At 48.0% G+C, this 27672-nt stretch overlaps 12 protein-coding genes across 12 annotated transcripts; 5 read left to right on the forward strand and 7 right to left on the reverse strand.

Moving 5' to 3' along the window:
- Positions 1–355: 355 nt before the first annotated feature.
- BDV37DRAFT_275523 (methionine aminopeptidase) lies at positions 356–3830 on the forward strand (the record flags this gene model as incomplete). Its single annotated transcript, XM_032085408.1, has 9 exons — positions 356–395; positions 462–593; positions 667–1262; positions 1325–1588; positions 1645–1806; positions 1860–1946; positions 2500–2643; positions 2709–2987; positions 3048–3830. 9 exons carry the CDS (start codon positions 356–358, stop codon positions 3828–3830), a joined length of 2487 nt encoding a protein of 828 aa, XP_031936434.1.
- A 395-nt stretch (positions 3831–4225) lies between these two features.
- Positions 4226–6123, reverse strand: BDV37DRAFT_11188 (putative integral ER membrane protein Scs2). The gene is made up of 7 exons (XM_032078389.1): positions 5745–6123; positions 5609–5679; positions 5525–5547; positions 5397–5455; positions 5221–5336; positions 5064–5168; positions 4226–5000 (listed from the first exon to the last, which is right to left on the reverse strand). The coding sequence occupies exons 1-7, from the start codon at positions 5782–5784 to the stop codon at positions 4560–4562; spliced, it is 855 nt and encodes a 284-aa protein (XP_031936435.1). The 5' UTR covers positions 5785–6123; the 3' UTR covers positions 4226–4559.
- A 1001-nt stretch (positions 6124–7124) lies between these two features.
- BDV37DRAFT_261503 (uncharacterized protein) lies at positions 7125–8566 on the forward strand. Its single transcript, XM_032083330.1, has 3 exons — positions 7125–7493; positions 7564–7907; positions 7967–8566. Exons 1-3 carry the CDS (start codon positions 7409–7411, stop codon positions 8471–8473), a joined length of 936 nt encoding a protein of 311 aa, XP_031936436.1. The 5' UTR covers positions 7125–7408; the 3' UTR covers positions 8474–8566.
- A 30-nt stretch (positions 8567–8596) lies between these two features.
- Positions 8597–11213, forward strand: BDV37DRAFT_261507 (RAD52 DNA repair protein RADC). The gene is made up of 6 exons (XM_032083331.1): positions 8597–8802; positions 8868–9168; positions 9245–9331; positions 9397–9576; positions 9631–9808; positions 9862–11213. The coding sequence occupies exons 1-6, from the start codon at positions 8792–8794 to the stop codon at positions 10848–10850; spliced, it is 1746 nt and encodes a 581-aa protein (XP_031936437.1). The 5' UTR covers positions 8597–8791; the 3' UTR covers positions 10851–11213.
- Positions 11214–11229: 16 nt separating this feature from the next.
- Positions 11230–14367, reverse strand: BDV37DRAFT_11333 (uncharacterized protein). The gene is made up of 7 exons (XM_032078418.1): positions 14240–14367; positions 13994–14159; positions 13658–13922; positions 13419–13606; positions 13312–13360; positions 12142–13139; positions 11230–12079 (listed from the first exon to the last, which is right to left on the reverse strand). Exons 1-7 carry the CDS (start codon positions 14279–14281, stop codon positions 11757–11759), a joined length of 2031 nt encoding a protein of 676 aa, XP_031936438.1. The 5' UTR covers positions 14282–14367; the 3' UTR covers positions 11230–11756.
- Positions 14269–14696, reverse strand: BDV37DRAFT_261517 (uncharacterized protein). Its single transcript, XM_032083332.1, has one exon. It carries the CDS (start codon positions 14668–14670, stop codon positions 14455–14457), a length of 216 nt encoding a protein of 71 aa, XP_031936439.1. The 5' UTR covers positions 14671–14696; the 3' UTR covers positions 14269–14454.
- Positions 14697–14955: 259 nt separating this feature from the next.
- Positions 14956–16847, reverse strand: BDV37DRAFT_275528 (putative amino acid transporter; the record flags this gene model as incomplete). The annotated part of the gene is made up of 4 exons (XM_032085409.1): positions 14956–15325; positions 15381–15585; positions 15708–15867; positions 15915–16847. 4 exons carry the CDS (start codon positions 16845–16847, stop codon positions 14956–14958), a joined length of 1668 nt encoding a protein of 555 aa, XP_031936440.1.
- Positions 16848–17669: 822 nt separating this feature from the next.
- On the forward strand, positions 17670–18747 carry BDV37DRAFT_275529 (uncharacterized protein; the record flags this gene model as incomplete). Its single annotated transcript, XM_032085410.1, has 3 exons — positions 17670–17682; positions 18015–18286; positions 18610–18747. 3 exons carry the CDS (start codon positions 17670–17672, stop codon positions 18745–18747), a joined length of 423 nt encoding a protein of 140 aa, XP_031936441.1.
- Positions 18748–19676: 929 nt separating this feature from the next.
- Positions 19677–20528, reverse strand: yphA (tyrosine phosphatase family protein; the record flags this gene model as incomplete). Its single annotated transcript, XM_032085411.1, has 4 exons — positions 19677–19916; positions 19970–20165; positions 20218–20386; positions 20468–20528. 4 exons carry the CDS (start codon positions 20526–20528, stop codon positions 19677–19679), a joined length of 666 nt encoding a protein of 221 aa, XP_031936442.1.
- Positions 20529–21271: 743 nt separating this feature from the next.
- On the reverse strand, positions 21272–22839 carry BDV37DRAFT_11561 (3'-5'-exodeoxyribonuclease). The gene is made up of 5 exons (XM_032078465.1): positions 22702–22839; positions 22454–22631; positions 21872–22362; positions 21616–21806; positions 21272–21555 (listed from the first exon to the last, which is right to left on the reverse strand). The coding sequence occupies exons 1-5, from the start codon at positions 22735–22737 to the stop codon at positions 21504–21506; spliced, it is 948 nt and encodes a 315-aa protein (XP_031936443.1). The 5' UTR covers positions 22738–22839; the 3' UTR covers positions 21272–21503.
- Positions 22840–23933: 1094 nt separating this feature from the next.
- BDV37DRAFT_261538 (FMN-dependent dehydrogenase) lies at positions 23934–25405 on the forward strand. Its single transcript, XM_032083334.1, has 3 exons — positions 23934–23956; positions 24018–24560; positions 24626–25405. The coding sequence occupies exons 2-3, from the start codon at positions 24113–24115 to the stop codon at positions 25252–25254; spliced, it is 1077 nt and encodes a 358-aa protein (XP_031936444.1). The 5' UTR covers positions 23934–23956; positions 24018–24112; the 3' UTR covers positions 25255–25405.
- Positions 25406–25519: 114 nt separating this feature from the next.
- Positions 25520–26354, reverse strand: BDV37DRAFT_261539 (uncharacterized protein). Its single transcript, XM_032083335.1, has 2 exons — positions 25960–26354; positions 25520–25844 (listed from the first exon to the last, which is right to left on the reverse strand). The coding sequence occupies exons 1-2, from the start codon at positions 26165–26167 to the stop codon at positions 25819–25821; spliced, it is 234 nt and encodes a 77-aa protein (XP_031936445.1). The 5' UTR covers positions 26168–26354; the 3' UTR covers positions 25520–25818.
- Between the last annotated feature and the right edge of the window lie 1318 nt (positions 26355–27672).

The following is a 27672-nucleotide window of genomic DNA, read 5'->3' on the forward strand; positions in this document are numbered from 1 at the left end:
AAAACTAGCTGTGCACGCGACAATTTGCTATTGAGTCTCGAACCAACCCAATACAAAGTTACACCACAAGGGGAGCTTCTTGTCCAATGTACCCTCTGCTATACTCAAATTACAGGAGAACCAAGTAGTACCTAAGGCAAGAGCGATTCTCCTATATACGGTGGCGAAGGCGTATCCAACTATACCTGGTGAAATAATAGTAGAAGGCAGTATGTCTTGGCGTTGGAACCCTGCGATACTAAATACCGAATGCAGCCGCTCCCCTCTTTTTTTTCCGCCGTCAGATTTCTCTGCCCACCCAACGCAAGTTTTTGCATCCCGCCAACGGATTTTCATCCTTTAAATCCTTTTCATAATGGCTGCTCAGGCTAGCGAGGATCTGCAGAAGCTTGACCGTAGGTGCTTACCCAGTTCGTGCATTGTTGATCGCACTTAAACTGATAAGATATGTCCTGTCCCAGTGAACGGCCAGGGCGGCGCCGCTAAAGCGGACGCCCCGACCGCGGGTCAAGCAGAAGCCGGAGAGGCGGAGGACGATTCGGATGACGACGCTGATGAAGGAAATGCTGCCGCCGAAGGCGGAGCCAACGGAGGTGCGCCAAACCAACCAAGATACCCCCGGCCAAGGAATACGGAACCCCGCTGACCACAACCGGTGATGTATAGCCGCCAAGAAAAAGAAGAAGCGCAAGTCTAAGAAGAAGAAGAAGGGCGGTGCCAAGGTTCAGAGCGAGCCCCCGCGGGTCCCTCTGTCTCAGCTCTTCGCCGGCAAGCAGTACCCCGAGGGCGAGATCGTCGAGTACAAGGATGATAATTCGTTCCGCACGACCAACGAAGAAAAGCGTTATCTCGACCGCATGAACAGTGATTTCCTGCAGGAGTACCGTCAGGCTGCCGAGGTGCACCGTCAGGTCCGTCAGTATGCACAGAAAACCATCAAGCCGGGCCAGACCTTGACGGAGATCGCTGAGGGCATCGAGGATTCGGTGCGTGCTTTGACTGGCCACCAGGGTCTTGAGGAGGGTGACAACCTCAAGGGTGGTATGGGTTTCCCCTGCGGTCTGAGCATCAACCATTGCGCCGCTCACTACACACCGAATGCCGGCAACAAGATGGTGTTGCAGCAGGGAGATGTGATGAAGGTCGACTTCGGCGCGCATATTAACGGCCGCATTGTCGACAGTGCTTTTACTGTGGCATTCGATCCAGTTTATGACCCCCTACTTGAGGCCGTTAAGGATGCTACCAATACTGGAATTCGCGTATGTCTTCTATGCCTCCAACTTCCTAGTTTTATACGACTTTTGCTGACTGCTGAATATAGGAAGCGGGTATTGACGTCCGCATGAGCGATATTGGTGCCGCCATCCAGGAGGCCATGGAAAGTTATGAAGTTGAACTCAACGGGACCATGTATCCCGTGAAGTGTATTAGGAACCTCAACGGTCACAACATTGACCAGCACGTCATTCATGGAGGCAAGAGTGTTCCAATCGTGAAGGGTGGTGATCAGACCAAGATGGAGGAAGGTGAAGTTTTCGCCATTGAGACCTTCGGTAGTACCGGAAAGGGCTACGTGAGAGAAGACGTACGTGTGCTACTGGTTCAAGATTGTGAGTCTAGACGGAACTAACTTACTGATAGATGGAAACCTCCCACTATGCCTTGGATCCTAATGCCTCTCCGGTGCCTTTGCGTCTCTCCTCGGCCAAGAATCTGTTGAATGTGATCAACAAGAACTTCGGCACTTTGCCTTTCTGCCGTCGTTATCTTGACCGACTTGGACAGGACAAATATCTACTTGGAGTAAGTCGATAAGCTCACTAGGCCTTCGGCAACCCCCGCTAACATATTCGTAGTTGAACAACCTGGTTTCGTCCGGCATTGTCCAGGACTACCCACCACTTTGCGATATCAAGGGCTCTTACACTGCCCAATATGAACATGTAAGACCGCCCCACGCTACTGTACCTGAACTTAGAATTCAGACTAACTGAGCATGCAGACTATTGTCCTTCGGCCTAACGTTAAGGAAGTGATCAGTCGTGGAGACGATTACTAAACCAGGGTGGTTGATTGGATGTTGCATATGTTCCTTTGCTTATCGTATTATTATGAGATCAAGAAAACCCCAATGATAGCAATAGAAATGGTCATGAACATACTCTTCCAGTATACTTGGATCAACCCATGGATCCTGGATATCAAACCATAATTCTCGAATAGGCAAGGCGGCAGATCGGGCCAGTCACAACCATCCATGGCGCCGGCTGGGCCCCACGTGGAAACAATCCACTCCGACTCACGTTGTCGTTGCAATTAATCAGAAGACTCGGATCGTCGCTTTGCCATTGCCTCCTCTTCTTTCTCTCCTTCTCTACCCGCTCTCGACCCATGGCGTAAACCCATCACCTTTCCCTAACCCATCCCGCCCTCCCAACCATGGCCTCCGCCATCGCGACCACCGATACTCCGCATCTCCGCGTGTCCGCCGCGAAGAACAAGGGTCTCGATATAAAGAATGACCAGCAGTCGGTCAGAATTCCACCGCCAGAGTCTATAGTCGAGGACCAATTTTTTTGGACATATACGGAAGAGCCTCACCGTTCAAGACGGCAAGCGATCATCAAGGCCCATCCAGAGGTGCGTTCAACGCCTTTCACCGCTTCATCGGAGGCACCGCTAATCTCATGAGTCCGCTATATCAGGTAACCAAGCTCTGCGGTCCCGAGCCTCTCACCAAATATGTGGTGTTCGGCGTTGTATCTCTTCAGATATGCTGTGCATATCTACTCCGGGACACCTCGATGCTGTCCTGGCGGTTCCTCGCAACCGCATACTTGATCGGAGCAACTGCCAACCAGAACCTCTTCCTCGCCATCCATGAAATTTCTCATAACCTTGCCTTCCGGTCCCCGATGGGCAATCGCCTATTGGCGATTTTTGCCAATCTCCCTATTGGGTTACCCTACAGCGCCGCGTTCCGGGTATGTCCTGCAGGATATAACCGCCTAGACGCTATCAGTCACTGACAATGTAATGACTAGCCCTACCACCTAACACATCATAAATCCCTCGGCGTCACAGGCCTCGATACCGATCTTCCAACTGCGGTTGAGGCCTTCCTCCTCGACTCCCTCCTCGGCAAGGCCTTCTTCTGTACTTTCCAGATCCTCTTCTACGCCGTCCGGCCTATGTTCATCTACAGCCCGCCCTTCACCTACATCCACGCTCTGAACCTCGCCGTCCAACTCTCCTTCGACTATGCCCTCACCAAATTCTGCGGCGGCTCGCTACAGCCCTTCTTCTACCTCATTCTCAGCTCGTTCCTCGCCGGCTCGCTCCATCCATGCGCAGGCCACTTCATCGCAGAGCATTACTTCTTCTCCCAAGTCGACCACGGAACAGAGTCCATCACAGAGCAGAAGACGAAACCCACCGAAAAGAAACAGCCCCATCCCTTGGATAGCCTCCCTCCCCCCGAAACATACTCCTACTATGGACCCCTTAACATCCTGACCTACAACGTAGGTCTGCATAATGAACATCACGATTTCCCTGCCATTCCCTGGACAAGATTACATGCGCTCCATCGCATCGCGAGCGAGTTCTACGAGCCGCTGCCTTGTCATCGTTCCTGGGTCTGGGTTATCTGGACGTTTATTCTGGATAAGAATGTCGGGATGTGGTGCCGGGTCAAGAGAGCCCAGGGGGGCCGGGTTGTCGGTGGTGGCGGGAAGTCCGGACGTAGCGGAGAGACTATCTCGGCTGAATCGGCTGGGCCGGAAGAGAATGAAGATGGGTGGAAAGAGAGTGAACTTCAAAGCTGATCTGTATATGTACTATTGCTGTTCTTACTGGATATGGATACTGTTGATGATTATAGAATAGAGATGATATCGTATAAACCATGTGCAATTATTTGGGAATAGGTGTTACTAGGCTTCTGGTGGTGTTGACTTGATTCATCTAATACCAGATACAGCGGCCGTAGATATACATACGAAGAAATGAAAGGGAGGACACAAGTGCATTCACTGGGGGCGAGTGTATGATGTCTGAATGGACTGGATCAAGATACACAACACTTCATAAGGCTCGAGCTTGAACAAGGCGAGAAGAGGTGGTTAGAAACATATGATACAGGATCGGAGTACTCGTATAACTGGAAGTTGTTTTTTTAAAATAATTGATTCTATTGCTGTTCTGTGCTTCCATTTTGGCCGTCATGATCGAATATAGGTAATCGAAGAAATGAGTAGAGGAACAGAAGAGAAAAAAGGGGTGGGAAAAAAAGAAGATGAAAGAGAAAAGGAAAGGGTAAAATGTAGAGAAAAAGAAAATAGAAACGAAAAGGGCGACAAGAGGTATGAATAAGGCAACAGCGGTGTAGAGTGCAACTGGGGAAATAACGATATAAAGGGGTGCTGAGGCTAAGAACGATGCCGCGGAAGCAACTCAAAGGGAATACAGTTCATCTGTAACAAGATAGTTCAAACATGGGGGGGTAAAACTGAGATTAGTAAGAAAAGAAATGATAAAGAGGGAAAGATCGGCAATCAGAAGAAAAAGTACGCAATCAAGAAACTAAGAAGGCACAAACCAGCCACCATTTGCACCGGCACTCCGGGCTCGATGGATTGAGCGTGCTGTTGTTGCAACGCCGGCGCACCTGATTTTTCGGTCTCGCCGCCGATCTTCCTTTGCCTCAAGCCCTGGTCTGCCAGCCTGTCTTTCAGGTTCTGGATCTGCGCCTTAGCCTCGGCAAGCTGTGCACTTAGGTCTTCACCCGAGGTTGGAATAGCGCTTGCAATGGCTGCCTTTGCAGAGGAGGCCTTGGACTCATTCGTCTGTGGGGTAGTGATGTTCCGCTTATCACTGAAATCTGGCGGTGGGATTGGTGACGTGTCGTTGGCGACTTTGCTGGCAGCTCCTACGGCAGGGGTCTGGAAGTTGGCAGCGGGAGAAGTATAGGCAGGGGGCTCGTCATCCGGCACATTCTAAATCAGCGATTAGTCCTGCGGTGGCCTATGCGAAAGGCTGGGCGACAATGTGAAACGTACAACACCGTTCGTATCTCCCTGCTCGGCGGCTGGGGAGTCCTCAGCGGATAGCCAGTTCACGCGGATCTTGCGCTCCTGGATTGCAGCCTTGGAAGCCTTTTCAAACTATGAGACCGTTAGGAGATCGGTCTGTAAATATCGATCGGGAAAGACGTACGATAGAAGTGACGTTCGCAAACTCCATGTCACGAGTTACCGCAACAGTTTGGACGAGGAACTTGTCCTTGCATTTGGCATCCGCGGCGGGCTCCTCTTTCATGGCCTGTAACAACACTTTATAATAATTAGACTTTTGGCGGTTTCCGACATCGTAGGGTCGATTTCTGAACCCACCTTGGACATCGACGCTCTTTCCGGGTTCTATCCGTCCCGAGTTGGGGCGAACACAGTAGCTGAGGCATGTTAGTAAACACCACGATCACTGTCGGCAGAGATGAAGTGGGGGGAAAGCGACTGCGTACTGTTTCGGGGCGGTCGTTTTAACCTAGTACCGAGCAACTCTTTAGTGGGCGGTCGAGATCTCAGGGGAATGTCCTTCCGCATACCTTGAAAACAACAGGCTCCTGATTTTCATTATTGAGATGTAGGATCTGGCAGACTTCACGATTGAAGGGGCCTGCAACCAAACCGTTTAGTCTCGAGTCAATGACGAATGATTTCAACCCCGAAAGGTATACTCACGCTTGAAGGCTAACTCGGGGGGCTCGAGAATGATAGACATTTTGGAAGTCACAAGACACGAGTGCGCAGGCAGACACAAGGAGAGTTAGGACTAATATATGGGTCCCAGCGATGGAGAATGAATGTATGCGTGGTAGGGCAGCCGATGAGGCCAAGAAGGCTGGACAACAGATGACTTAGGAGGCTGAGAGATGACCAATGTAGTTAGTCTGGTCAGGTAGAAAGTTGTACTGATGGTGATGCTGCTGGTGTATTATTCAGGCGCAATACTCGACTTGTCGCAACGATGCCAATTGGCCCCCGGCCGCGCTGACTCAGCCAACCCGCGGGTGCAAGTCAGGTGATGTCATCACGGATTATTTATCCTCTTTTCCCCTTTCATCTCATCTCAGAGATCGCCTGGTCTAGTACTTTTAACTACTATCAATGAGTGTCTTGCATTACGGAGTACGTGATTCCTCTCTCTCCGTCATGGTTCTGAACACCATTCATTACAGGCAATGAACGCAATTACAAGAGAGGAACCATCCAGTTCCCCTTTTTTCTAGTATTTCGAAAGTCTGGCCCTATTCCTCGGGATCCACTCATTGACATCCTCGGACCCTAAAAATGTGCCCCAAATCTCCCTAGTTGGTATTCGATACATGTGACGGATGTTTTGCATAAATGGTGATCGCCTCTCTAACATTGTGGTCAATGCGTACGGAGCGCAATTTACCATACTTAATTTCTAGGGAAACCTTTGCGAGTTCCATTGGGCATTAATTAGCGTTTTTGTTACCTGTCTGCGTCTACTGACTGACCGCTCATCGGCATTGCGTCTCCAAAGGATAGGATCTCAGGATGTTCTCCACGAAGCCAGACACTGGCCTCAAGATATGATACTGGAAACTCACCGCTACAAGAATGCGTAGTGCTGCTGTTCGATATCAAGTTCGATATTCTACAGATGCTGAGAATAAACTCTTGGGAAGGTGTTGGTTTCCCCACTAGATGTGGACTCCCAGATCTAGGACACTATAGCTTAATCATTTGAGTTAATCCTCAATACGAGAAGGACATGCCCCTACCAGCCGTAGCAATGCCTAATTTGCCAGATTTGTGCGGAGTAGATTGGGTTCTGTTAAACTCATAAGAGTTCCTAGATTGTCCACGGTCTCGACCATTACGCTACCGCTGGATTCTGCTCTGACAATATCCTCACCCGGTGATGAGCCCCAGATGTATGAAAAACATTAGTTATATCGAACATTATAAAGCATAAAGGAATATCGGTCGATTTAGTCGGTCAAGAAGATATCCATAGAGCTGAACAATGGTATTGTGGTACTATGTCTGTACATACAGTACCGTATCGACGGTGATTAATACCAGTCAAAGTGTTCCGCTAAGTACGTCACTTGAACACCTTTCTTTACTACAGCTTCCACCCAAACATCAATTTGGATAACTCTCGGAAATCGTCATTATTCCCCTATTTCTCTTGGAATACTGAGCATATTGAGTTGTCTGTTTCCGCTCATACGTCGGCACACTACATAACGACGACCTTGTAGTACCTTGTTCTGCCCCACTTCTCCAACCGATCCCATCCATACTCAATCCCACTTCGAATCTCTCTACACCTCTCTACACCTCTCTACAACTCTTGCCACGACACTACCATGGCTCCCTCCGATTTGGACCAGCTCATTGAAATGGGCTTCGATAAGGAACGAGCCGAGTTGGCCGTTACCAAGAGCGGTGGTCGTAGGTGTTCCGCCATACTACCACTGGTTGCTCTCCAAGTATCCACTAACAACGTGCTTTTCTTTCTCAGTCCAGGGTGCTTTAGAATGGCTCGAAGCGAACCAAGACAAATCTTTAGAGGAGATAAAGGCCGATGCCAATAATGATGATGAGGAAGAGGGCCCTCAGCTTCAACCAGGCGAGGAAGCTAGGAGCCTGGTCTGCAACGACTGTGGAAAGAAATTTCGAAGCCATGCACAAGCGGAATTCCACGCTTCCAAGTCTCAACATGTTGATTTCTCTGAATCTACGGAGGAACTCAAGCCTCTCACGGAGGAGGAAAAGAAAGCTAAGCTGGAGGAGCTCAGACAAAGGCTGGCAGCGAAGCGATCGGTGCAGTCTGAGCAGGATAAGATTGACCAGAAGAGAAATGAAGTAAATGCGCCACCCTGGATTACATTTGGAGGTGTATCTACTAACCACTTCGCGTATAGGAAATCCGACGAAAGAGCACTAAAGAATCCCAAGATGTGAAGGAGGAGCTCCAGAGGAAGCAAATGATGAAGGAAGCAGAGAAGAAGAAACAGGAGAAGCTGGCAGACATCGAAGCGAAACGACGTGTCAAGGCGAAGATTGAGGCTGATAAAGAAGAGCGGCGACGGAAGGCTGAGCGGGAGCGCGCAGAACGAGCGGGTGTCGTACCTCCAGCTGAACCAGCTTCTACTCCATTGGCCACAAGCTCGGGCCCTTCCACTTCGAAGCCCGCATCTGCCTACACTGAAACTCGTCTGAGATTCCAAACCTCTAAAGGAAACATTATGAAAACGCTTCCTGTCACGACCACGCTGTTCGAGGTTGCTGCTGCTCTTAAGCAGGAGGATGGCATTGACGTTCAGAGTTTCTTGCAGACCTTCCCAAGAAAGGTCTTCGATTCTGAATTCTACGGCGAGTCGCTAAAGGACCTTGGCCTTACGCCCAGTGCAAGCCTCGTAGTCCAGTGAGTGGCTCTTGTTGGAGGTATCAGCCACAGGCGGGAGTAAATATTTATCAAGAATAGTAATGGCAAGAAGAACATTGATACCACGAGAAAACCAATCTAACCAATTAAAGTCAAGATGGTGTCGGTTTGGATGGATGGGCCTAACTCCCAACAAATAGTACTATATATGGAATCACGTGGTATCGCGACAGCCGGATTCCGTCACGCGTCGGGCTGCTGACCTTCGGCCTATCGTCATGATCTCCCACTGTACACCACACGCATCGGTGTATTCCAATGATACCCTTTCTTAACTAGTGTAACATTTATATAACTCTTAATGATGCCCGCGTGAGCCACTCCAGTGTGCTAGGCTACCGCCGCTGTTAATCCCGATCTAAGCTAACGCGTCTTAGTGTTGGCGACCAACATCGAGGCAACCCGACATGCATCATGATGCCCAACACGGCCGATACTACATCAGCAAACCCCTTTGAGGAACGCCCTCGCCGCATGAACGAGTATACAGCACGGGAGATCGCCACACTGCAAGCACGGCTGGATAAGAAATTAGGCCCCGAATACATCTCCTCTAGGCCAGGCGCTGCGGGACAGAGAGTCCATTATTTGGCTGCAGACAAATGCATTAACCTTGCCAACGAGGTCTTTGGCTTCAATGGGTGGTCGAGTTCGATACAACAAATTCAGATCGATTTCGTATGTTCTATTGATAAGAGCATATCTTTGTCGCGTCTACCCGAGATCGGACAGCTGATAAAACCCCTCGTAACAGGTTGACGAAAGCCCAAATACAGGGAAGATTAGTTTGGGTTTGTCAGTGGTAGTGAGGGTGACTCTGAAAGATGGGACTTACCATGAGGTATGTCCTTTCGTGGATGATATGTCTCTGAGGTGCCCAACACTAACCATCTTAAATGATATTAGGACATCGGGTACGGTCACATTGAGAATTGTAAAGGGAAAGCTGCGGCTTTCGAAAAAGCAAAGAAAGAAGGAACCACAGATGCCCTGAAACGTACATTGAGGAATTTCGGCAACGTACTGGGCAATTGCATTTATGATAAAGATTACGTATCGAAAGTGACGAAAGTGAAGACAGCACCTGTATGTGTCCTTATGGCATGTGAACGGACTAGGCTCAGACTAACATTCCCCCAGGCAAGATGGGATGTGGATGACCTTCACAGACACCCTGATTTTGCACCCATCAAGAAAGAACCAGTTCCGCGGAAGCCGATACAGGAGGATGATGATCTCCCTCCTCGCCCGACTAATGCTGGAAAGAGCAACAATAGCTCAGCCGACACCGCCTTCGATGCTGATGGAGAGTTTGGAAGTATGCAACGATAACTCAAGCTACCTCGGTACACGATTTGCTAACGATCGCAGGTGACCTATTTGACGAAGCGGACTTTGGAGTCGCCGCTACTGGAAACCCAGATGAAATAGTAATAGGCCCAGATACGCAGGGATTCCAGCAGCCACCAACGCCTATGAACCGTCAAACTGGCCCAGCCCCGTACAGGGGCCCTCAACAACATATTCCCTTAGCCGGAGCAAGACCCAACTCCGCCATTGTCACACCATCCAAGCCAGAACGACCGCTCAACCAGGCAGCTGCCCCTAGACAGATACTGCCCCTTGCTCTGAATGGCAGACCAAACCCTACTTTACCCGCTCAAAACCCGCAACACAACCTTCCAAGCGAAAGGATACAACCGGGCCAACCAAGACCTAACCAGGACACAGCCTTGCCCAGTGCAGGTGGTCAGGTGCCCATTAAACGGGAACAAGTTCCTAATCCCAACGATCCCAGATCCCAGGACATGCTCCCACCCGGAAGCTCACCGATGCCATCCGCTTCATTTTTCTCAGCCCGAGCAGTCGATCTCCTACGGGACAATCCACAAGCTAATGCAGCCCCGGCATTCGACCCCCACGCAGAAAGCCCATCAATCCGCAAGACAGCAGGTGTCGACCACACCAAGAGTGTCCCGATTTCCAAACCCATGCTTGCCGGCGTATCCCCAGTCCCCAATAACACCCGTGACTTCATCAACCCTTCTCAAGATATGCATCGGAAAATCGGCGCCCCTGACGGAATCGGCAGTCCCATGAATCGAGGCCAGACAACCTCATCCTACCGCCCGTTAACGAGACCAAACATCGACCCCAGGAATGCTGCGAATGCTGCAGCTGCAAACCGGAGCGTCGGGCCACAGAATCTAAACGGTAAACGACCACCTCTGAGTGACGTGACTAATGCATCCACCTTGGGCGACAGCGGGCCTGCTCCCGTCGGTGGTGCGATAGACCCTAAGAGGCCGAAAATCAACGAGGGGCCTGTACCACAGCAACAGCAGCAGCAACAGCAATAGGACCCTTATCGGATTCAGTATAGTTATACGGCAACATGAATAGAGTATCCATGGTTACGCGGAGATCGTCCAGGCATTGCATCGTTATAGGCCATCTCATCGGTAGTTCAAAGGCATAGGCGTTCAGGATTGGGAAACGGATAATGGAACTCTGGGTTCAAATGTAATGAGTGTTCTTGATGGATGTTATTTTCGTTATATTCTGCGCACACTAGCTCGAGGCGTGTCTCCTTAGACAAGTATGTGGCTGGGTTGCCTGCGAAAACCACACAGCTTATACTATACGTAGTCTGTCAAAATAAAAATGAAAATAAATGAACTATGAGCATGGACGCTGCCTGGAGTTTCCATGGAGTCTTCAAAACGATAACAAAACAAGGACAAGGGCTATTGGAGTCACTCCATCGGTCGTAATCAAGTATTGAATATCTATTACTTTTCCTCCAACTAGCATTTTTCAAATGACAACTGAAAATATGGAGCTTGCTCAGAAGATTAAATCAGCGAATGTACAGTCAGGGAGACTTTCGTGTATTACTATGCCCATATAAGCATGTACCTCAATGAATGCATCGAACGATCAGTAGCCCGCATGATGAATATGCAAAGGACGACTTTCAGACCCGCAGTACTATACATGAAATTGCTCCCAGGGGAATAACAACACTGTAGGTAAAGAAAGAAGAGAAAAAAACTTTTAGATAGCGGAGAGAAAGGATCCACGGGATGAAGGAAAGACTCAAGATCACGTAAACACTAACTAGAATAAAGAGAGAATCGAGCACATGAAGTCAACGAGTTAGAAAGGAGACAAAGGCTTTTACAGAGTGGCAAACCGACCGTGGGCTGAAGTACACTTACTTCAAGCAACTCAGATTGCTCATCATTCCCCGAGAGACCTTCATATCAACGGATGGGCTTGCTTTTCTCATGAACTGCATAGATAGAAGCTTGAAGGCCACCCAAAGCTTGTGCACCCGATAGATTCATTGGGGTTTTATTCTCCTTCGGCGCATGTATCGACTGCTGCAATTGATCTTCAGGTGCACCAGATTTTCGGATAACCTTGTTTGTTGGGCCTGTATGTAGAAGTATCTGTTGAGTATCGCCAAGAGGGTGGAGTGAATCTAGAGCAGGCTCCTCACGCCCTTCAAATCCCGGAATTTTCAAGTTTGGTAGCACGGGTGTTTTTCTCGGGATACTGAACTTAATTTGAGTGCTGCTTGACTCTAAACAGCCGCAATCTCAGTATCTGATGCTATACATCAGGGATGGGGAAAGGGTGGCATACCGCTCACTTGACGTCTACCAGGGAGTACGTGATCACCAAATATGTGAGTCTCCTTGGGGTGTACTGCAGCCCGATGCTCACGCCGACCTGGTAGCAGGTGGTCCCCGAATATATGGCCTGGGTATACCGCGAATGACACGGATCTAGCTCGCGCTCGAGTGGGGGTGGGTGACATATCGGGTCTGCTTGGAACGAACGGGGCCGCCGTCACATTAAGACGGCTTAGTAGACTAGGACTGTTTCGATTTTGTGAGCCACTCAAGTCACTCTCTCCCCTGGTAGCGCTTTCAGCTGAAGGCTCTGGGGATGTTGTAGTTAGCGTAGATGTGCGCTGAAAACTCTGGAGTTTTGCCTCGAGCTCCGCTTTGCATTCCACCAAGCTTTCACGGTGCTTGTTCGAGAGCGAGGTTGACGCCATTAACTTACAAAGCATTTCTATATCACGCTGAAACTTGTCATAGGGTCCATCTTCATCTGCCTGAGTAATAGCCGGGCTTCTTTCGACGGAAATTGTACTCTTTGAGGGATCCTCACATTCGGGCATCTGGGACACATGGGACGATATGCTTTCCGGGGTGCTTGGTAAGCTCTGCATAAATTCTAGGCCCTTCAGCTCTTGGAGTGAAGGGCTCATTACCAGATTATCATCGCTCGCAAGTGAGACCTTTGTGGGTGGTGTACTGCTCAAGTCAAGAAGAACTTCCGAGGAAGTTCTATTGGGATCGGTTTCTGAAGCTGACTGATCCTTGCTTGTAGCTTCGGAGCTAACGAGGGTAGATTCTGCATTTTGATTAATCGCATCACTGATGACTGGCTTAGCAGTGACTTGGGTCGTGCTCAGCTGTGGCATTTGATCCTCTTGGGGTGTTTTTGTAGGGGTAGTCACTGATGCCGGCTCACCATGACTGGCCACAGCTTTAGTGTTTGGCAGTGCGGCCTTTCGTGTGGTACTGGATTGTGCCATTCGACTTTCACGAGATGACACCGCTGAAGGAGCACTATGGAGGTTAGAGTCATTCTGGGCAGCAGCAGCAGGTGTGGCCTCTGAGGCACCCTGGAGTAATCTTCTAGCTTCTGCTAGAAAACACTCGGGAGGGCTAAGAAGCTGTGGTAAGCCGTCCCTACTGACGGGTGTCAGAAAGAGGAAAATGGAATTAGCCTATGACATACATTGGCCGTCTAGTTTTGACAACAGTAGACATTTGACTCCTTTCGTCATCTAACATGTGGACCATGATTAGTTGTGTTGTATATAACTCGTGCGAGTAACTGCTTACACCCTCTCTTCTTCCCAGACTGATACAATGGCTTATTCTGGGCCTGTTTCTCACGACCTTTCCCGGAAGAACCACTGCTATTTATTTCTAGAGCCGGGTCTAGTGAAGTCTTGCGGACGCCGGAAGTTTGAGGTACGTGGTGCCCTGGCTTAGAGGCAGGAGCACGATCGGAAGTACCGGACGGGGTTCTTCGTAGTATTAGCTTTATCCATCAAATATGTAACATAATGGAAGCATACCTGCCAGATACTACTCTTACATCGCCACGGCCTCTCGTGCCAGCTATGCCGCCACCTCGGCCTCGTGTTCTAAAACCCCTAGTAGACGCCGAGTGTAAAGCTTCTGATATTTTAGGGTAGTCATCCGTCGTCTTTGAAGATCTACCACTGTCATAATTGCCAGATCCGTGCAAAGCAGCTCTCAGTTGAAGACGGTGACTTTGGCCATTTAGGAGATCATCGAGATTTTCTAGGTCAAGGGTGTCACCTAGCTTTTTGAACACGTCTTTTATATTCATTAGCAAGAGCGGTTGTAGGCGCCTGAGGGGGTGTGTGTGTGGCAATACGGCCACTTACTTTTCCATTCGGTGAGCTGTTGTCGATTCTGCTCAGCTAAACGCTGAGCCTCTGTCCCGGGCTGATTCGATAGTCGAGTGGCTTCGATATCTTCTAAACGGGCCTTCTTAACTTTCCTGTTATCTGTGGTAGAGATGTGTTCCCTCCTGGCAGTTCCCAAATCTTCCTATTATTTATAAGTGAGATGAAGATGGATGATATGTAAACAATCGCCGCACAAACACAAGGATTCACAGAGAAACTTACCATCTGGAGCCGGCTAAGCCGCTCAGCTTTCTCAGGATCCATCTTTCACTGATCTGGTCCCGACAATGTAAGCAAGAAAGTGATGCAATATGTAAACAGATGCGGCTACAAATATGCAAAATGTAGCAGATGAGGGGTAGTGGACTTCTCAGTGAATGAAATTAGGCAGAGCAAAAGGCAGAAAATAAAGTGAATGTATGCGATAGTAGACAGTGTTATCCCGATTGAAAAGGAAAGAGACATACAACAAAGGACCTCACGAGTATGTAAAGAAATACAAACAAGAGTGAGAGGATGAAGAGATAAAGAAGAAGGATGTGGGGGAAAAAGAGAGTAGCTGAAGTGTTTTGAGCTGCTGGCAACCCAAGGTTGGATGCAAATGCAGAGTGAAACGGGAAAGAGTGAAGTCCCGTGAAGCCAAACATATACATACTGTTTGTTTTGGATAGTATATTCCTTCACATTGTTTGCTTCTCCTAGTACAAGTCTTGAACATAAGAGTACACTGTATATGCTGAATGCTGAAAATATCTATTTACACCAGCCCAAGTAAGGCTATGGGCAGAAAAGTCTATTATCTTTTGGAGGAAAGACCTATGGGAGGTTAAGCTTAGTAGTAGCCTGGCTAAGCACTGCATGTACCTGCACCACCCTCATCTATGATGGTACATTTCCAGAATCAGTATCTCATTCCAAAAGGGTTTAGTTTAGACTTATCAACACTTACTCCTGATCATTTGTGCAATTGCCTGCAGTAGGCTAACCCCCATGACAGTTATCCCAAAGACAATGCACAAATATGCGGGAATCTTAGCCTTCCGAGAGGCATTGCTTAGCTTAATATAACACAGAGGAGGAAAGATGTATGCAAGAGCGGCGGCACTTGTTGCCCCGATGAGTTCGAATACCGCTCCAAGGTCGCAGGTAATCAAAGCCATGGTCATGGCTGACACAACCAGCGCCGACGTGAAAATTATGTGCCGATTCATATTGAATGGCTCATCCGAAAAGTAATAAGTTGTCATGACTTCACGGCAGACAAAAGCCTCCAATGGCAAAGTCGTGAGCATGTTCAAGCCAAGGCAGCTTCCACAGTCAGCTCGTTTGGAAACTTACTAGGTTTATGTAGTGTGATACTTACAATCGTGCTATATTGACCATGATATTATCAGATGGGAAGTTGTTGAGCACGTTTCCTTGAGTTTGGGAACCGAAGAAAAGAAAGCCCGAGATGCCCATAATCAGGCACATCGTGAGTGAAACTCCGGTGGAGTAATGGGTCACCCTCGCAAAGCGATCCAAAGTTGGCTTCTTCAGAGAGCCATATATGAGGAGGCTGTTGTGGTCTTTGGCACTGTCAGTCTTTAAGCGGGATTCAATAGACTTTGTAACTACATACGGCAGACAAATGCTATGCAAAATTAGTACACCAAGGCGGATGTTCCATTATACATAATTTTAGACCTACCGAAAGATATTACTCCAACAGCCTGGAAGAAGCCGGAGTTAACAAACAACAGACTTTTCACCTCCCCCCGAGATTCCGAGGGAACACGAAAACCCTGCGTTAGCACAGCGACTAGAATGATCACCATACTCAGTAGCGCTAAAGTAGACGCTTTGGCCAGCTGTATAATTGTTAGGTTTAGTTATTCCACCCCGGAGGATAACATACCTTGGCTATATCCCGATATAGAGACAATGGGTAAGAAATCCCCAGGGTAAGAAGGACTATTACTGCTCGTCTGTCGGTAAGAAGCCAGAGAAACGACATATCTCGGAGTGAAGGGAACAATGAGCTGAGTACATGCGGTATGGTGTCGCCAACAATAATACAGAATGCGATCATCCCGCCGAACGCAAAGGCCCATTGAGCAATGGATATAGCAATGAGGCCACTTTTCCCGAAACAGTGTTGCATGGTAGCCTGGTATGAATCCGCGCCGCTCAATTTGGAGTTGATCACTATCAATCGAATGGTCCAGTCCACTGCGACTGTAAGCACAACCAAGAGTGTTATGCCCATCAGCATTCCTGCCTGCCGTAGTGCATAAGGCTGTCCGATGATACCAGCTCCTATGATACTGTTCGCCATATTCATAAAGGCCATTCGCATTCCACTTCTCGGCCTAGCATTCTCAAGGTGCTCCTCGGGAAAGAAGTCTTCGGACGTTGCGAGAGTGACACTCGGGGCTTCTATATCTGTCAGAAGAGGGACCGTCTGCCCTGTGGCACTCCTTCCTGACCGAGTATTGTCCCCGCGGGCGTAGTCTTCCTCCTCTAGCCACGAGTCTTCCGAGTGTCGAGGATAGCCATTCGATCGATGCTCGTCTTCCGTGTCGTCTTCAAGGTCAAATCTAACGCGATTCAAGGTGCGAGGAGTCCGCCGTTGGCCGTCAGCCACTGGTTGAGCGAACGAGGATTGCCGCTGGTGCTGTGTTTCATCGGACAGGATGGGAAAAGAGGCCGGGGAATGGGGAGCTGTATCAAAAGGGGTTACCGCGTCGCGCTCCTCACTGGGAGACCCTGGAAGTAAGGACTGAGATTCCAGCCTATTAATTCCATTCTGGTCAACCAGGAGCAGATCTTGAGCTTCATCCCTGGGCATTGCTGCTTGCGAGGTTTCTTGTCATCCTAAATTCACATGGATGATGCTTTGGGACAGGTAATCATGCGAGCTTCACGTGAGATCCTTATCGATAAGCGGTGCAACTTAGTGCCACTTATTTATAGCCACCAACCACAAGGGTCAATAGACTGTCAATAGATAATAGATTTAAGTTACCTTAATATTACTCGGTTTCCCTGCATATGAATTATATTGTTTTTTCAGTAGGAGTGATTTTTCAAAACTAGTCTCTCCTTGGTTTCCCTTCTTCTGTTTCTTCTTATATTCTTGTTTTCTGGTCTTTTCACTTGGGAATACCATCAGTTACTGTCATAGAATTTATGAAGTGTCGTGTAAGTATAGTTCAAGCTAGTAGTAGATCCCGCCAACAGACTACGTAGACTTTATGTACGGTGTATACAATCTGCATTAGTACTACCATGTCAGGTGTTTCCACCTCAGGGATCTAGTAGTAAGTATCCCACACGCTACCCTTTAGAAATGCATGGCCGTCTTCCGACCATGGGGGTTATAAATCACACCATAAGGGGAGCCTAAAATGGCATACACGGTCGACATGGGGTCGGATATCTTTTATTCTACCAAATGTGACTTATATCTTGCCCTGCAAGCCTCAGTGGATATGCTCGTTCCTGCAGGGGTTACAGGACTTCAATCCGTTGAAACCCTCAAGAACGTACTATATTCAGGTACAATATGGGTAGACCAGCTGCCCGAGCTCAGACTGAATGTTCATGTCAGCGCCGAATTCAACTTGGGCCGTCCGTTATCAATCCTTACCTCTCAAATTGGGGACGCACTATGCAACTCTCAGGTATCCCCAGAAATTGATTCGATGCGACGAACGAGTTTTCATCTAACAACTTACATAGTGCTGGCTTGAATTAGGTCTTGGAGTTCTTTTCAAAAACTGTGACCATTGGACCGAAAAGACCACCTCTACGACTTTTCGTTTATCGTTCGGATTACGCAGAAGGCCTGGAGGATCTGTAACAGCCAAAACATCAAGATGTCCATCCTTGGCCAAGTCCCTTACCAATGCAGTTCCTCCTTTATATACTCCAGCTTTTCATATATCTACAATTAATATCTCGATGATCTATAGTCGCCACAGTCAACCCCTGCGACATATCTCATCATCTACAGCGCCCGAGAACTGTGGGGTCACGCCGCACATAGAAATACCTTATCGCATCGACAAAGTCGTTGAACATTCTCAAGATTCTGCCCCTGCAAGTATTCTACTGGCCAACGACACCTGCCAAGTCTCGGAGTTCATATCCTTGTTCAACGTCGGATTCAGCACCCTCGTGCATGACGATCCACCCAGTATTTACAAGTACCCAACGCTGAAGAAGAGCGATTTGCAGTCTCTTTCTCGAATTGCTCCTTCAGTATTCAGTCTTAGATACCGCGAAGTGAGAAACTGGTTATCTCTATGTATCCGTCTATACAGATCTGACTCAATTCATTGATAGGCTATGGATGAACGGTCCCAACTGATACCTTTAATTGCCAAATCTATCTGTTCTATCTTAAAGTCTACACGAAACAAATCGCTACAAGATAAATCCGCTGCCCTTGAGAAATTACAACGCTGTCGACTTGACGGCTTATCTTCTCTTCCTGAGGTTCTGGATCTGAAAACCACAATAATGACCTCCCTTTGGTGCATTGCCCAAAAGAAACTCTATAAACCTGAAGCTTCGCGAAAGCTAAGCCCATTATGGCCTACTCCTAGGCCATGCAGCGTTTCGCTGCTTCAGAGATACACCGCAACCAAAGAAAACATCGAAGAGAACATCCAATTCCACGACGACTGGGGCATCGACGAAACACAAACATCAGACTGTTATCTAGGCACAAATGGAGATATTGAAGTATACAAACCAGACGAAACAAGCACTTTATTGTGGCATGAGGAAAACACCTCGGTTTACTCCGATATAATGGAAAGTCAGAAAAGCGAATTTGATTGCCTGGAGTATAGCCATACAACGCCAAATTCCTCCTGGGAAACCGATCACGGCAGGCAATGTGGTTCGACAGGCAACTCATTTTACGTAGATCCACTAAGCGACGATGAAATGCTTGTGTCAGATCATTTCGATGATTACGTATTAACTTCATTGCCTATTTCATGTATATCCTCTGTCATCGATGCCGAAGGGCCTTATGGTAGAGAAAGCGATGATATGTTGGGTGACCAGTTGTGATGGCTTCCTAACCTTGGCCTGTCAGTATAAGGTTTATCCTATATATTATATGGCGAGTCTACGTGAACTATTAGAGGACAGTGAAAGATGGAACGAGACAAGAAGCAAGGTTGTGATTATTTACAATAATACCCTATTTATATACCAGAAAGGAAGAAGCAATCGGCAACCCGAAATCCGTTATCTCAGGATCCACATGTTATTAGCAGCAGGTGCATATTGTGGACATATCCACTCCATGTGAGTACAGTAGTACACATGGCATTTCCCGGCTCAGACATCGAATGATCATGGTGAACACATGTGGCATGAAAAAGCAATAGAAAACGCCACATGTGTGAGAAGCAAGTCCAGCATACTCGGAAAAATTGAACGCCAGAGGTTGACCGGCAAGTTTCAAGTGAAAGAAACATCAGATATAGCAAGAGTATAAAGCAGCTGCTCTATTAAGGCACAATAACCCTTAAAACTTGCGCTCTTTATTCCATGTAAATGCATTGATCTTTGTATAAAAATTCCGTAGATCTCTTTCTCGGGGTAACAGGTGTCATAAGTCATGCTGGTTAACAGGTTCGGGCAACTTAGCTACCTGTCAAAATGTGGAGGGCAACACATAGGGCTCTGGATTTCTCTGGTTACCGGTAGGTTTCCACAATTTGGCACCAGAATCCTTAGCCACCTGGTCGAGTTTGGTTGCGTCGAACGCTTCGATAAACCTTTCATCCAGAGCTCTTGACTTTGGCCAAGAGTAGCTTAAATACTCGTCAATGACTTCGCGCAAGTTCCAACCTTGAACCTTTCGGAAGCAAGCTACTACGCAGCCAGTGCGATGCTATACATGATCAATTAGAGCAGGTACTGTAACACAAAGGACCCGCCACATACCTTTCCCTTGTTGCAATGAATAAGAATCGGATGATTGGCCTTGTTGAGGAGAATTTCAAGGATACCATTGATTACATGATCAGGGGTCTTCTCTTCGGGATCCTTGTTTGCTTGAACGATAACGCGAAAGTGCGCGATCCCGTTCTCGCGAAGAAAACCCATATGACTCAAACCGTACGGTTCCTCGACGAGAGTGCTATGTAGCATGTTAACACATGATCTACGCGACGCATGGAAATGCCACTGACATTATAGTCTTGAGACCCAGGTTCTCAAGCGCGGGAAGATTCCAAGGGCTGGGAAATGCGCTGCGATAGATTCCTTCGACAACCTCCCCAAAATTCGGGGGTAACTCAGGGTACATTCGCTCGGATTCTGCCAATGAGCCTTTAAGGCGTGCTCTTTCTGTCACACAACCTGACGTACGTCAGCTCGAAAGCAATACAGAATGTGGGCTTCGCTAGAAAACCCTCGTTGTATCAATAGAAAGATTCTCACCATTTTGACCGACAAGAGAGCTGCTGGAGGTGTTCTGCGCCAGGGGAATAACCATGGCCATGTTAGCCATGGTTATTGAATAACGCAGCAGATCGCTGTATGCCTCAAAGACCTTCGAGTATAGAAGGGGCCGACGTTCCCGGGCGGAGGTGCTCGGCACGCAAGGACAGTAAACAAGACCCTCTAGTGTTCCAACCAGTTTGAAGCGGAGGAGAGGCCTATTCCCAGCCTGGAAAGTGCTGAGAAGTCGTCCAGCAAAAAATAACGGGGTGGTCTATAAAACTTGGGAGAGACTTGATGAAGTCTGTCTCAGGAGTTTCAGACAGGCGAAGATCTCTGAGTGACAAACATTTTGACGAGTTTAAAGTCGAAAGAGCTGTTAGGCTAGGACGAGAAAGAAACAAGGGAGTTTTTGAGACAGTAATCCAACAGTCTGGGGGAGTGGAGAAAGAAACAACTGTTGCACTTTTGCAGCTTCGGGGCGGTGAGCTGATGGAAAAAAGAAGGAGCAGAAAAGTTGCTCTTGTAGACCTTTGCCGTCAAAGTCCACTACCAGGAAGCAGCCGGCTTTAATGAAAAGAACAAATAAGCCCCAGTTTTGCAGGGAAATAATAATGGGCGACAGATTTATTGAAGGACAAAGCGTATGACTATCCACTTCTGTGACGGGAAGCTTGGACTCTTGGAGAACAAAGAGCGTCTGCAGGTCTCACGTTATACTCCTAATTCCGAAGCAACGCCGTGGAGTTGAGTGGTCATCAGTTCTAAGTTTTCGCTTGTTTCGTGCTCAATAGGCGGCTCCAGATCCAGGTGCAGCCCTGAAAGCCCTCTCGAACCATGGTTGGGGCCTTGGGCCTTTTCGGGGAGATCCGGGGATCCGTAAAGTAACGACAAATTCCAGACTCATCTATCTATCATGATCACAGCAAAGCAAGACTGGCAAGGGATGTCCGAAGTCCGTGTCTATTGGGCTATCAAGAAAAGTTCAAAGTCAAGCATGAATAGAGCGCTCTGTTTGGAAAAGATAGGGACCGAGCTACGATGTTCCTTCTCCAAGTCCAAACATTCTAATTGAATTGTTCCAGGCACTAGAACGCGCGGGATTAGCATCTATGGTTGGGAGGCCGTTTAATTTGGGAAATACTCACGCTTCGCAAACTTCCTCAACAGTGATTCCCTTAACCATGGCAATGACGTGGGCGACATGGGCGATAGCAATAGGCTCGTTGCGACCCTTAACCATACAACCCTTTTGCCACTTCTCCTTCTTGACAGCCTTTGGTAGTGTCGGTGCACCTTCTAGGTATTTGGAGGATGCGTGAGACGGGCGTATTTCGCACTATAAGGAAGCACCGTCAACAATGAAGTCCAAACGAATGGTAGGGAAACAGGCTGTTTGCATACCCACGGGCCATCCGTTTCTATTTGAAGTCGTTCCAGAGGCAGAGCCTTCACCACCTCCAGGTTCTCCTCCGTCTTTAAGCTGCAACCGTTGACACCGACGTCCAAACCGAGGGCAACCATGCGTTTCATCTCCTCCATAGTCCCGGTAAAACTGTGAACGAGACCCTTCTTGGGAAGCTTCTCAAGCCTGGGTGCCAGTAACCGCTCAAAGTCCTCGCTAGCAGCCCGGGAATGGAGGAAGAGGGGAAGTTGTATCTCTACTGCGAGATCCAGCTGGGCTTCGAAATATTTTAATTGAGGTTCTTTTGCGCTCAGGAACAGTCGGTCATAATCGAGACCTATTTCACCGAACGCAACTGCGTATCCAGAGTTTTTCGATTCTAGTGCAAGGGACCTCAGTTCGTCAAGCATCTTCGACGGACCACCCGGAAACTCATCGAACAGTTTGGCCTGGCAGGGATGAACACCAACTGTGGCATAGCAAAATCCCGCTGTTTAAGAACTTGTCAGTTAGGACCAGACATTGTTAAACTAGATGGGTTACATGAGTTGAGAAAAATTATAGCAAGCAGTACTACTTACGATAATTCTGGGCGATTTCAATAGCACGTCGGGACTCTTCCACATCCGAACCCGTAACCATGAACTTTTCGCAGCCTACTTCGCGAGCACGCTGGATGATGTCGTCCAAGTCACTTTCATGAACCTGCTTTCCATGGTACTCTCCCCTGAAAACAGGATCACTAAAATTGATCCCAATCTGGTTACACGAAGGTTTCCTCCTTATCAGCTACCGAGACGCTGATATATAAAATAGCAAGGAAACTCACGTCGACATATCTTAAGGGTTTACTGGTGTCACCCATATTGGCCGCAGCTAAATATTTGGTTGTGTCTGTAGAGAATGCTCTTTTGCTCAGGATAAAACAGCGAGAAGGTTGTGACAAAAAGGATTTACTGCAAAGTACTGTGCATCCAAGTGAGTTATAAGTACAGCAACCGACAATCTACTCAGCCTTGACCGGAGCAGAACACATGTAGGTATTGGGCAGTGTTGAACATACCTCCACTATGTTGCTGGCAAAAACGAGGCAAGGAAAAAGCGGTGCAGGTTCCTCTGGATCTTACACAACCCGAGAAGGCTGTATTACTATTCCCAAGTATCCTGGAGAAGGTTTCTACGCCAAAAGCCACACGCATCTGAAAACAACGATACCTTTTCCTGTTGCCCTCACAGCTTCTTTATTGAAAGGGTCCCCGTGCCTATCGATATCCGCGAGACAATTTCAGTGGTGGACCTCTTGGCAACAGCCCACCATCAGCCACATGTGTGCTGCGCCTCCGTGGCTAGTGATAATGCTGAGTCATTTGATAGGAGTAGATTGTTGCGGAGAAGTGTCCGAATCAGGGGATTGATCTCGGTGCTACTCCGATTCCTCTCGTTAATTCATTGTTCCTCATTGGATTCTCTCACCTTTCCTGTTCCTTGGGGACCATGGAGATATCAACTTGCTCATTGCGACGTGTTGTCTTCATAGGAGGTTGACAGCGCAAAATCTCATGCATTTTGCTCATGCCTGGGCTACAAAGGACATCCTCCCTGCCTGTATACAATGTATATACACGAAGCTGTACACTGTGCGAAGGTCGGCTCTTCTAACCCGGGCGTTCGGGACGATGGCCGCTGTGGGGCCTTGCAATTGTTACATTCTCCGCATTTCTGCGATGGATCTGCGGAGGTCTCTTATCACCGCTGATTCTCTACCATCAATAACAATTTAGTTTATTCTCTTCTTCGGCGTTTCCCCGTTTTATCGAGGCTTCAACTGTATATACTTATATGCACGCATTGCGCAAAGCTGAACCCCTACCATCTGAACATTAAATCGCCTCTTTTCTGCCATTTGAAGGATCGTCAGCATTCGTCGTTCAAAGTATACATTCTTTCTGAAATGGCAGGCAAGAAACTTCTGTCTGTTCAGCAAATATTGGAGCACAATGCCGTGCAGGATTGCTGGATTGTTGTCAACAATCAGGTGTGGGATGTGACAGAATTCTTGGAAGAACATCCTGGAGGATCTTCGAGTGAGGCATACATCCATACTTGAACGCTACGGATATTAACCCAGTCATCTTCATCATGCAGTTATCCTGAAATACGCAGGCCGCGATGCTACCAAGGCCTATTCGGAAGTTCATGCCCCAAGCGTTCTGGCAACGAACTTGCCCCAAGAAAAGCATATGGGTGTGCTGGATGAGTCCACGATTGATGACGAATGGGTCAAGCAGCCACCTACCGAGAACCCCAAAGTAGTCCTTGATCATGAGAAGCCACCATTGCATACCTTAATCAATTCGCACGATTTTGAGCTGGTGGCGTCAAAGACAGCCAGCAAAAAGACATGGGCGTTTTACTCCAGCGCCGCAACAGATCTTATTACCCGGGACGCCAATAAGTCTTGCTTCGACCGAATCTGGTTCCGGCCACGGGTGCTGAAGAATGTCCGATCTGTAGATACGAAGACTAAAATCCTCGGGGTCGACAGCAGCTTGCCATTATTCGTGAGTCCTGCAGCAATGGCGAAGCTTATTCACCCCGATGGCGAGTGCGCTATTGCTCGAGCTTGTGGAAATCAAGGAATTATGCAGGGAGTAAGCTGGGAAAACTTCCCCATTGGTTGTTCCTCGTCTAATGAGTATATCAGATCTCCAATAACTCCTCTTACACAATGGAAGAGCTTAGAGACGCCGCACCTTCGGCAAGCTTCTTTTTCCAATTATATGTCAACCGAGATCGTGAAAAGTCAGCCGCGCTTCTCCGTCAATGCTCAGCAAACCCTAACGTAAAGGCCATATTTGTGACGGTTGATGCAGCTTGGCCGGGTAAAAGAGAAGCAGACGAACGCGTCAAGGCCGACGAAAGCTTATCCGTACCGATGGCCCCATCCAAAGCGAAGAATGATAACAAAGGTGGTGGACTAGGACGTGTGATGGCCGGTTTCATTGACCCCGGACTGACCTGGGAGGACTTGGTGTGGGTGCGGCAGCATACGCATCTTCCTGTTTGTCTCAAAGGCGTGATGTCTGCAGACGACGCCATTTTAGCCATGGAAGCCGGCCTCGACGGTATTCTACTTAGCAATCATGGAGGGAGAAACCTTGATACTAGCCCTCCGTCGATCATTACACTTCTCGAACTGCAGAAGCGCTGTCCTGAAATCTTTGACAAGATGGAGATATACGTGGATAGTGGAATCAGACGCGGGACCGACATCTTGAAGGCTATCTGCTTGGGCGCAACTGCAGTGGGTATGGGGCGCAGTATGCTATTCGCCACCAACTATGGTCAGGAGGGTGTCGAACATTTGATAGAGAGTAAGTGACGAGTCTCTTTCCCTGTACGCTTTGTCTCTCGCCATCGCTTACCATACCTTAGTCATGAGGGACGAGTTAGAAACAGCCATGCGCAACAACGGGATTACCACACTAGACGAAGCCGGTCCACATCTAGTCCACACAGCCGACATTGACCACCTGGTTCCCGAATCCCGTCAGCACCCATATGCGCGAAAAACTGCCAAAGGGCGACGTTCGTTGCACGTCTCCAAGCTCTGAACAGCTCTGAGATACCCGCAGAAGTGTATAGACCCACTAAAAAAAATTAAATAAATATGAAATGCTTATCTTCGAGTGCTTTGATTCGCGTGGATACACGATGGTTCGATTAAGTTTCCCGTCGGCCTATAATACTAGTAGTCTTGCTTGATCACGGCATGTAGGTTTGATACTAAGCTACGATGCAGATATACCCAAAGCAGCCTAGTTGTATCGGGGTAGATCACTGGCTATCGGGATGCTTAAAGTGCGATCGTCGTTGTTTCACAATTCAGCAGTGACATAGATATCAAAAGTATACGTGGGATGCCAAATACGGCACGAGGTAATAATTAGGTTCGGCCATACATGTGCTTATCTTGTTTCCAGGTAAGCTTCCAAGTAGAGGCATTAAAGGCGCAAGGAATAATGTGAGAGTAGATGATATTATACGGAGTAGGGTATGAAGAATGAGATACTAGGTTTTATCATACTTATATTGACCACATCACCGAAAACCGAAAGCGGAAGGTTACATACAGCGAGGTTGACTGGGATGTGTATGATCATGATGAGTTGATGAGGTGAGGACTCGAGTCGACTTGGGACCAGAGTAAACAAAAATACCTCGGCAGTAGTAATTGAAGAAACAAAATGGGAACCAATAAAATGAAATGAAACAAAACAAAAACCAAATAACATAATATAAACTATAAGAAAAAAGAAATTGGGTTAGACTCAAAATCGATTACTTCATGCAATCAGCAAATTACGAGGCATTGAATGCTTTCTTGTTCTCGTGACCCTCCCCCAATGGGATGGCATGTCGCCCAGGGGTCGATCATTCCTTATGCTGCAGTGCATCTTTAATCCCAGCCCCTAAAATACTGCGTATGTTTAATCCTACTGCCTCCAAGACTGCGAATTACTGCGTACCTTCGATCCTGCCCCGAAGTTTCCACCCGTTTTCTCCTCAACGCGGTACCTTGAATCCCAGTCTATGCTTTACACAGCAGCTTTGGTCATGTCCCCATAATAGTCGTGTCGTTTAGACTAATTCTGGAATCAAAAAGCCTGCCGGAAAATGGGGCCAACTCCGATCGACAACAAGGTCGCTTGGATCCCCACTTCACCGCTTCTCGCCTGTCTCAACAGTTGAGAGGAACAATGCGGGATCAGAAATTAAGACGGACTTTCGATGAATCATGCGGACGGCGGGATTCATTTACTCTTCCTGTAAAGGGTAAGAATCTTCCCAACTCGGTAATATTATGGAAGCTGCAGGGCTTCGTCATTGATCCGCTTATCATACTAGTACTCGTAATTTATGTATGTATGTATGGGCGGTACTGACTTCCCCGCGGTATTTGTCCTCACAAATCAATTGCGTCACTGCACGACGGACGAAACGAGGCTGCAGAACATACCGCATACGACATGAGATAGGTTGAGATAGAGAGTATCCAATGTTGTGCCGTCCTATTGTAGGGCTGCGATTACTAGTATTACCACTTTCGTTCGCCCGCTGACGCTTTCTCTGTGTCATATTTTGGCCAAGGACTCTCCCACGTCGACTCATGAGTTCATCACTGCTCGTAGCACCATCTGGCGTGCCTCGCGAGGGCAGTAGTAGTCGTAGTCTGTCCAGTCCTACAGTTGGAAGATCGTAACAACTAGTACCTACCTGTGGCTTTAAGGTGGGTGACAGGGAGTTTTCTGTTTCGAAAAGAGACAAGAAGTGATTGGATTGGTCTCTATACACCACGCTAGACCCATCCAATGTGTTCCAAAGTCAGTTAGAAATACTTTTAATAATTTAAAATAAAAAAAAAAAAAAATGGTAGAAGCACGAGGGAAGAGAGGGGAACCTCAGGGCACACCGACGTAACAAGCTTCGATGCACCAGGGTTGACCAATGTTTAATGGCACAGGTTCGGAGACGGGCAAGCGTTTTCGTGATCATCAACTGACCTTTCGTAGCGAGTCGTAGTCATCGAAATTCATGGATTGCCTGATCGATTGGCTGTTTTGCCACCCGTAGCGCCGGGGAATATGCATGCTTGTACATCCGATCCTGGAGGTCCACGGATGTGTTGAGTGTCCATACCCCATACTTTGACTCTTATCCTGCTGAAGACCTGATATGTAATGTATGGAACTGACCATCATTACTTTTTTTTAATCTCGCACTTTACCCCACCTCTACC

Source organism: Aspergillus pseudonomiae (genome assembly GCF_009193645.1).
Source record: "Aspergillus pseudonomiae strain CBS 119388 unplaced genomic scaffold BDV37scaffold_103, whole genome shotgun sequence".
NCBI classification, from domain to species: domain Eukaryota; kingdom Fungi; phylum Ascomycota; class Eurotiomycetes; order Eurotiales; family Aspergillaceae; genus Aspergillus; species Aspergillus pseudonomiae.

Bases quoted from the DNA above. Each gene is read 5' to 3' on its own strand.
- BDV37DRAFT_11188 (XM_032078389.1), bottom strand. From the start codon at position 5,784: ATGTCTATCATTCTCGAGCCCCCCGAGTTAGCCTTCAAGC. The intron at 5,337-5,396 runs GTGGGTTCAGAA...ATTATTATAAAG, and splicing joins AAAGAGCGTCGATGTCCAAG to TGTTGTTACAGGCCATGAAA. The intron at 5,169-5,220 runs GTACGTCTTTCC...ACGGTCTCATAG, and splicing joins TTGCGAACGTCACTTCTATC to TTTGAAAAGGCTTCCAAGGC.
- BDV37DRAFT_261503 (XM_032083330.1), top strand. From the start codon at position 7,409: ATGGCTCCCTCCGATTTGGACCAGCTCATTGAAATGGGCTTCGATAAG. The intron at 7,494-7,563 runs GTAGGTGTTCCG...TTTCTTTCTCAG, and splicing joins CGTTACCAAGAGCGGTGGTC to TCCAGGGTGCTTTAGAATGG. The intron at 7,908-7,966 runs GTAAATGCGCCA...CTTCGCGTATAG, and splicing joins TTGACCAGAAGAGAAATGAA to GAAATCCGACGAAAGAGCAC.
- BDV37DRAFT_261507 (XM_032083331.1), top strand. The intron at 9,332-9,396 runs GTATGTCCTTTC...AAATGATATTAG, and splicing joins AAGATGGGACTTACCATGAG to GACATCGGGTACGGTCACAT. The intron at 9,577-9,630 runs GTATGTGTCCTT...ACATTCCCCCAG, and splicing joins CGAAAGTGAAGACAGCACCT to GCAAGATGGGATGTGGATGA.
- BDV37DRAFT_11333 (XM_032078418.1), bottom strand. From the start codon at position 14,281: ATGGATCCTGAGAAAGCTGAGCGGCTTAGCCGGCTCCAGATG. The intron at 13,361-13,418 runs GTAAGCAGTTAC...TCCACATGTTAG, and splicing joins GTCTGGGAAGAAGAGAGGGT to ATGACGAAAGGAGTCAAATG. The intron at 13,140-13,311 runs GTATGTCATAGG...TAACCTCCATAG, and splicing joins GTCAAAACTAGACGGCCAAT to TGCTCCTTCAGCGGTGTCAT.
- BDV37DRAFT_261517 (XM_032083332.1), bottom strand. From the start codon at position 14,670: ATGTATATGTTTGGCTTCACGGGACTTCACTCTTTCCCGTTTCACTCT.
- BDV37DRAFT_11561 (XM_032078465.1), bottom strand. From the start codon at position 22,737: ATGGGTGACACCAGTAAACCCTTAAGATATGTCGAC. The intron at 21,807-21,871 runs GTATGCAAACAG...GCTTCCTTATAG, and splicing joins TAGAAACGGATGGCCCGTGG to TGCGAAATACGCCCGTCTCA. The intron at 21,556-21,615 runs GTGAGTATTTCC...CGCGCGTTCTAG, and splicing joins GTTGAGGAAGTTTGCGAAGC to TGCCTGGAACAATTCAATTA.
- BDV37DRAFT_261538 (XM_032083334.1), top strand. From the start codon at position 24,113: ATGGGTGTGCTGGATGAGTCCACGATTGATGACGAATGGGTCAAGCAG. The intron at 24,561-24,625 runs CTAATGAGTATA...GAGACGCCGCAC, and splicing joins CCCCATTGGTTGTTCCTCGT to CTTCGGCAAGCTTCTTTTTC.
- BDV37DRAFT_261539 (XM_032083335.1), bottom strand. From the start codon at position 26,167: ATGTTATTTGGTTTTTGTTTTGTTTCATTTCATTTTATTGGTTCCCAT. The intron at 25,845-25,959 runs GTATGATAAAAC...CCTGGAAACAAG, and splicing joins CGGTGATGTGGTCAATATAA to ATAAGCACATGTATGGCCGA.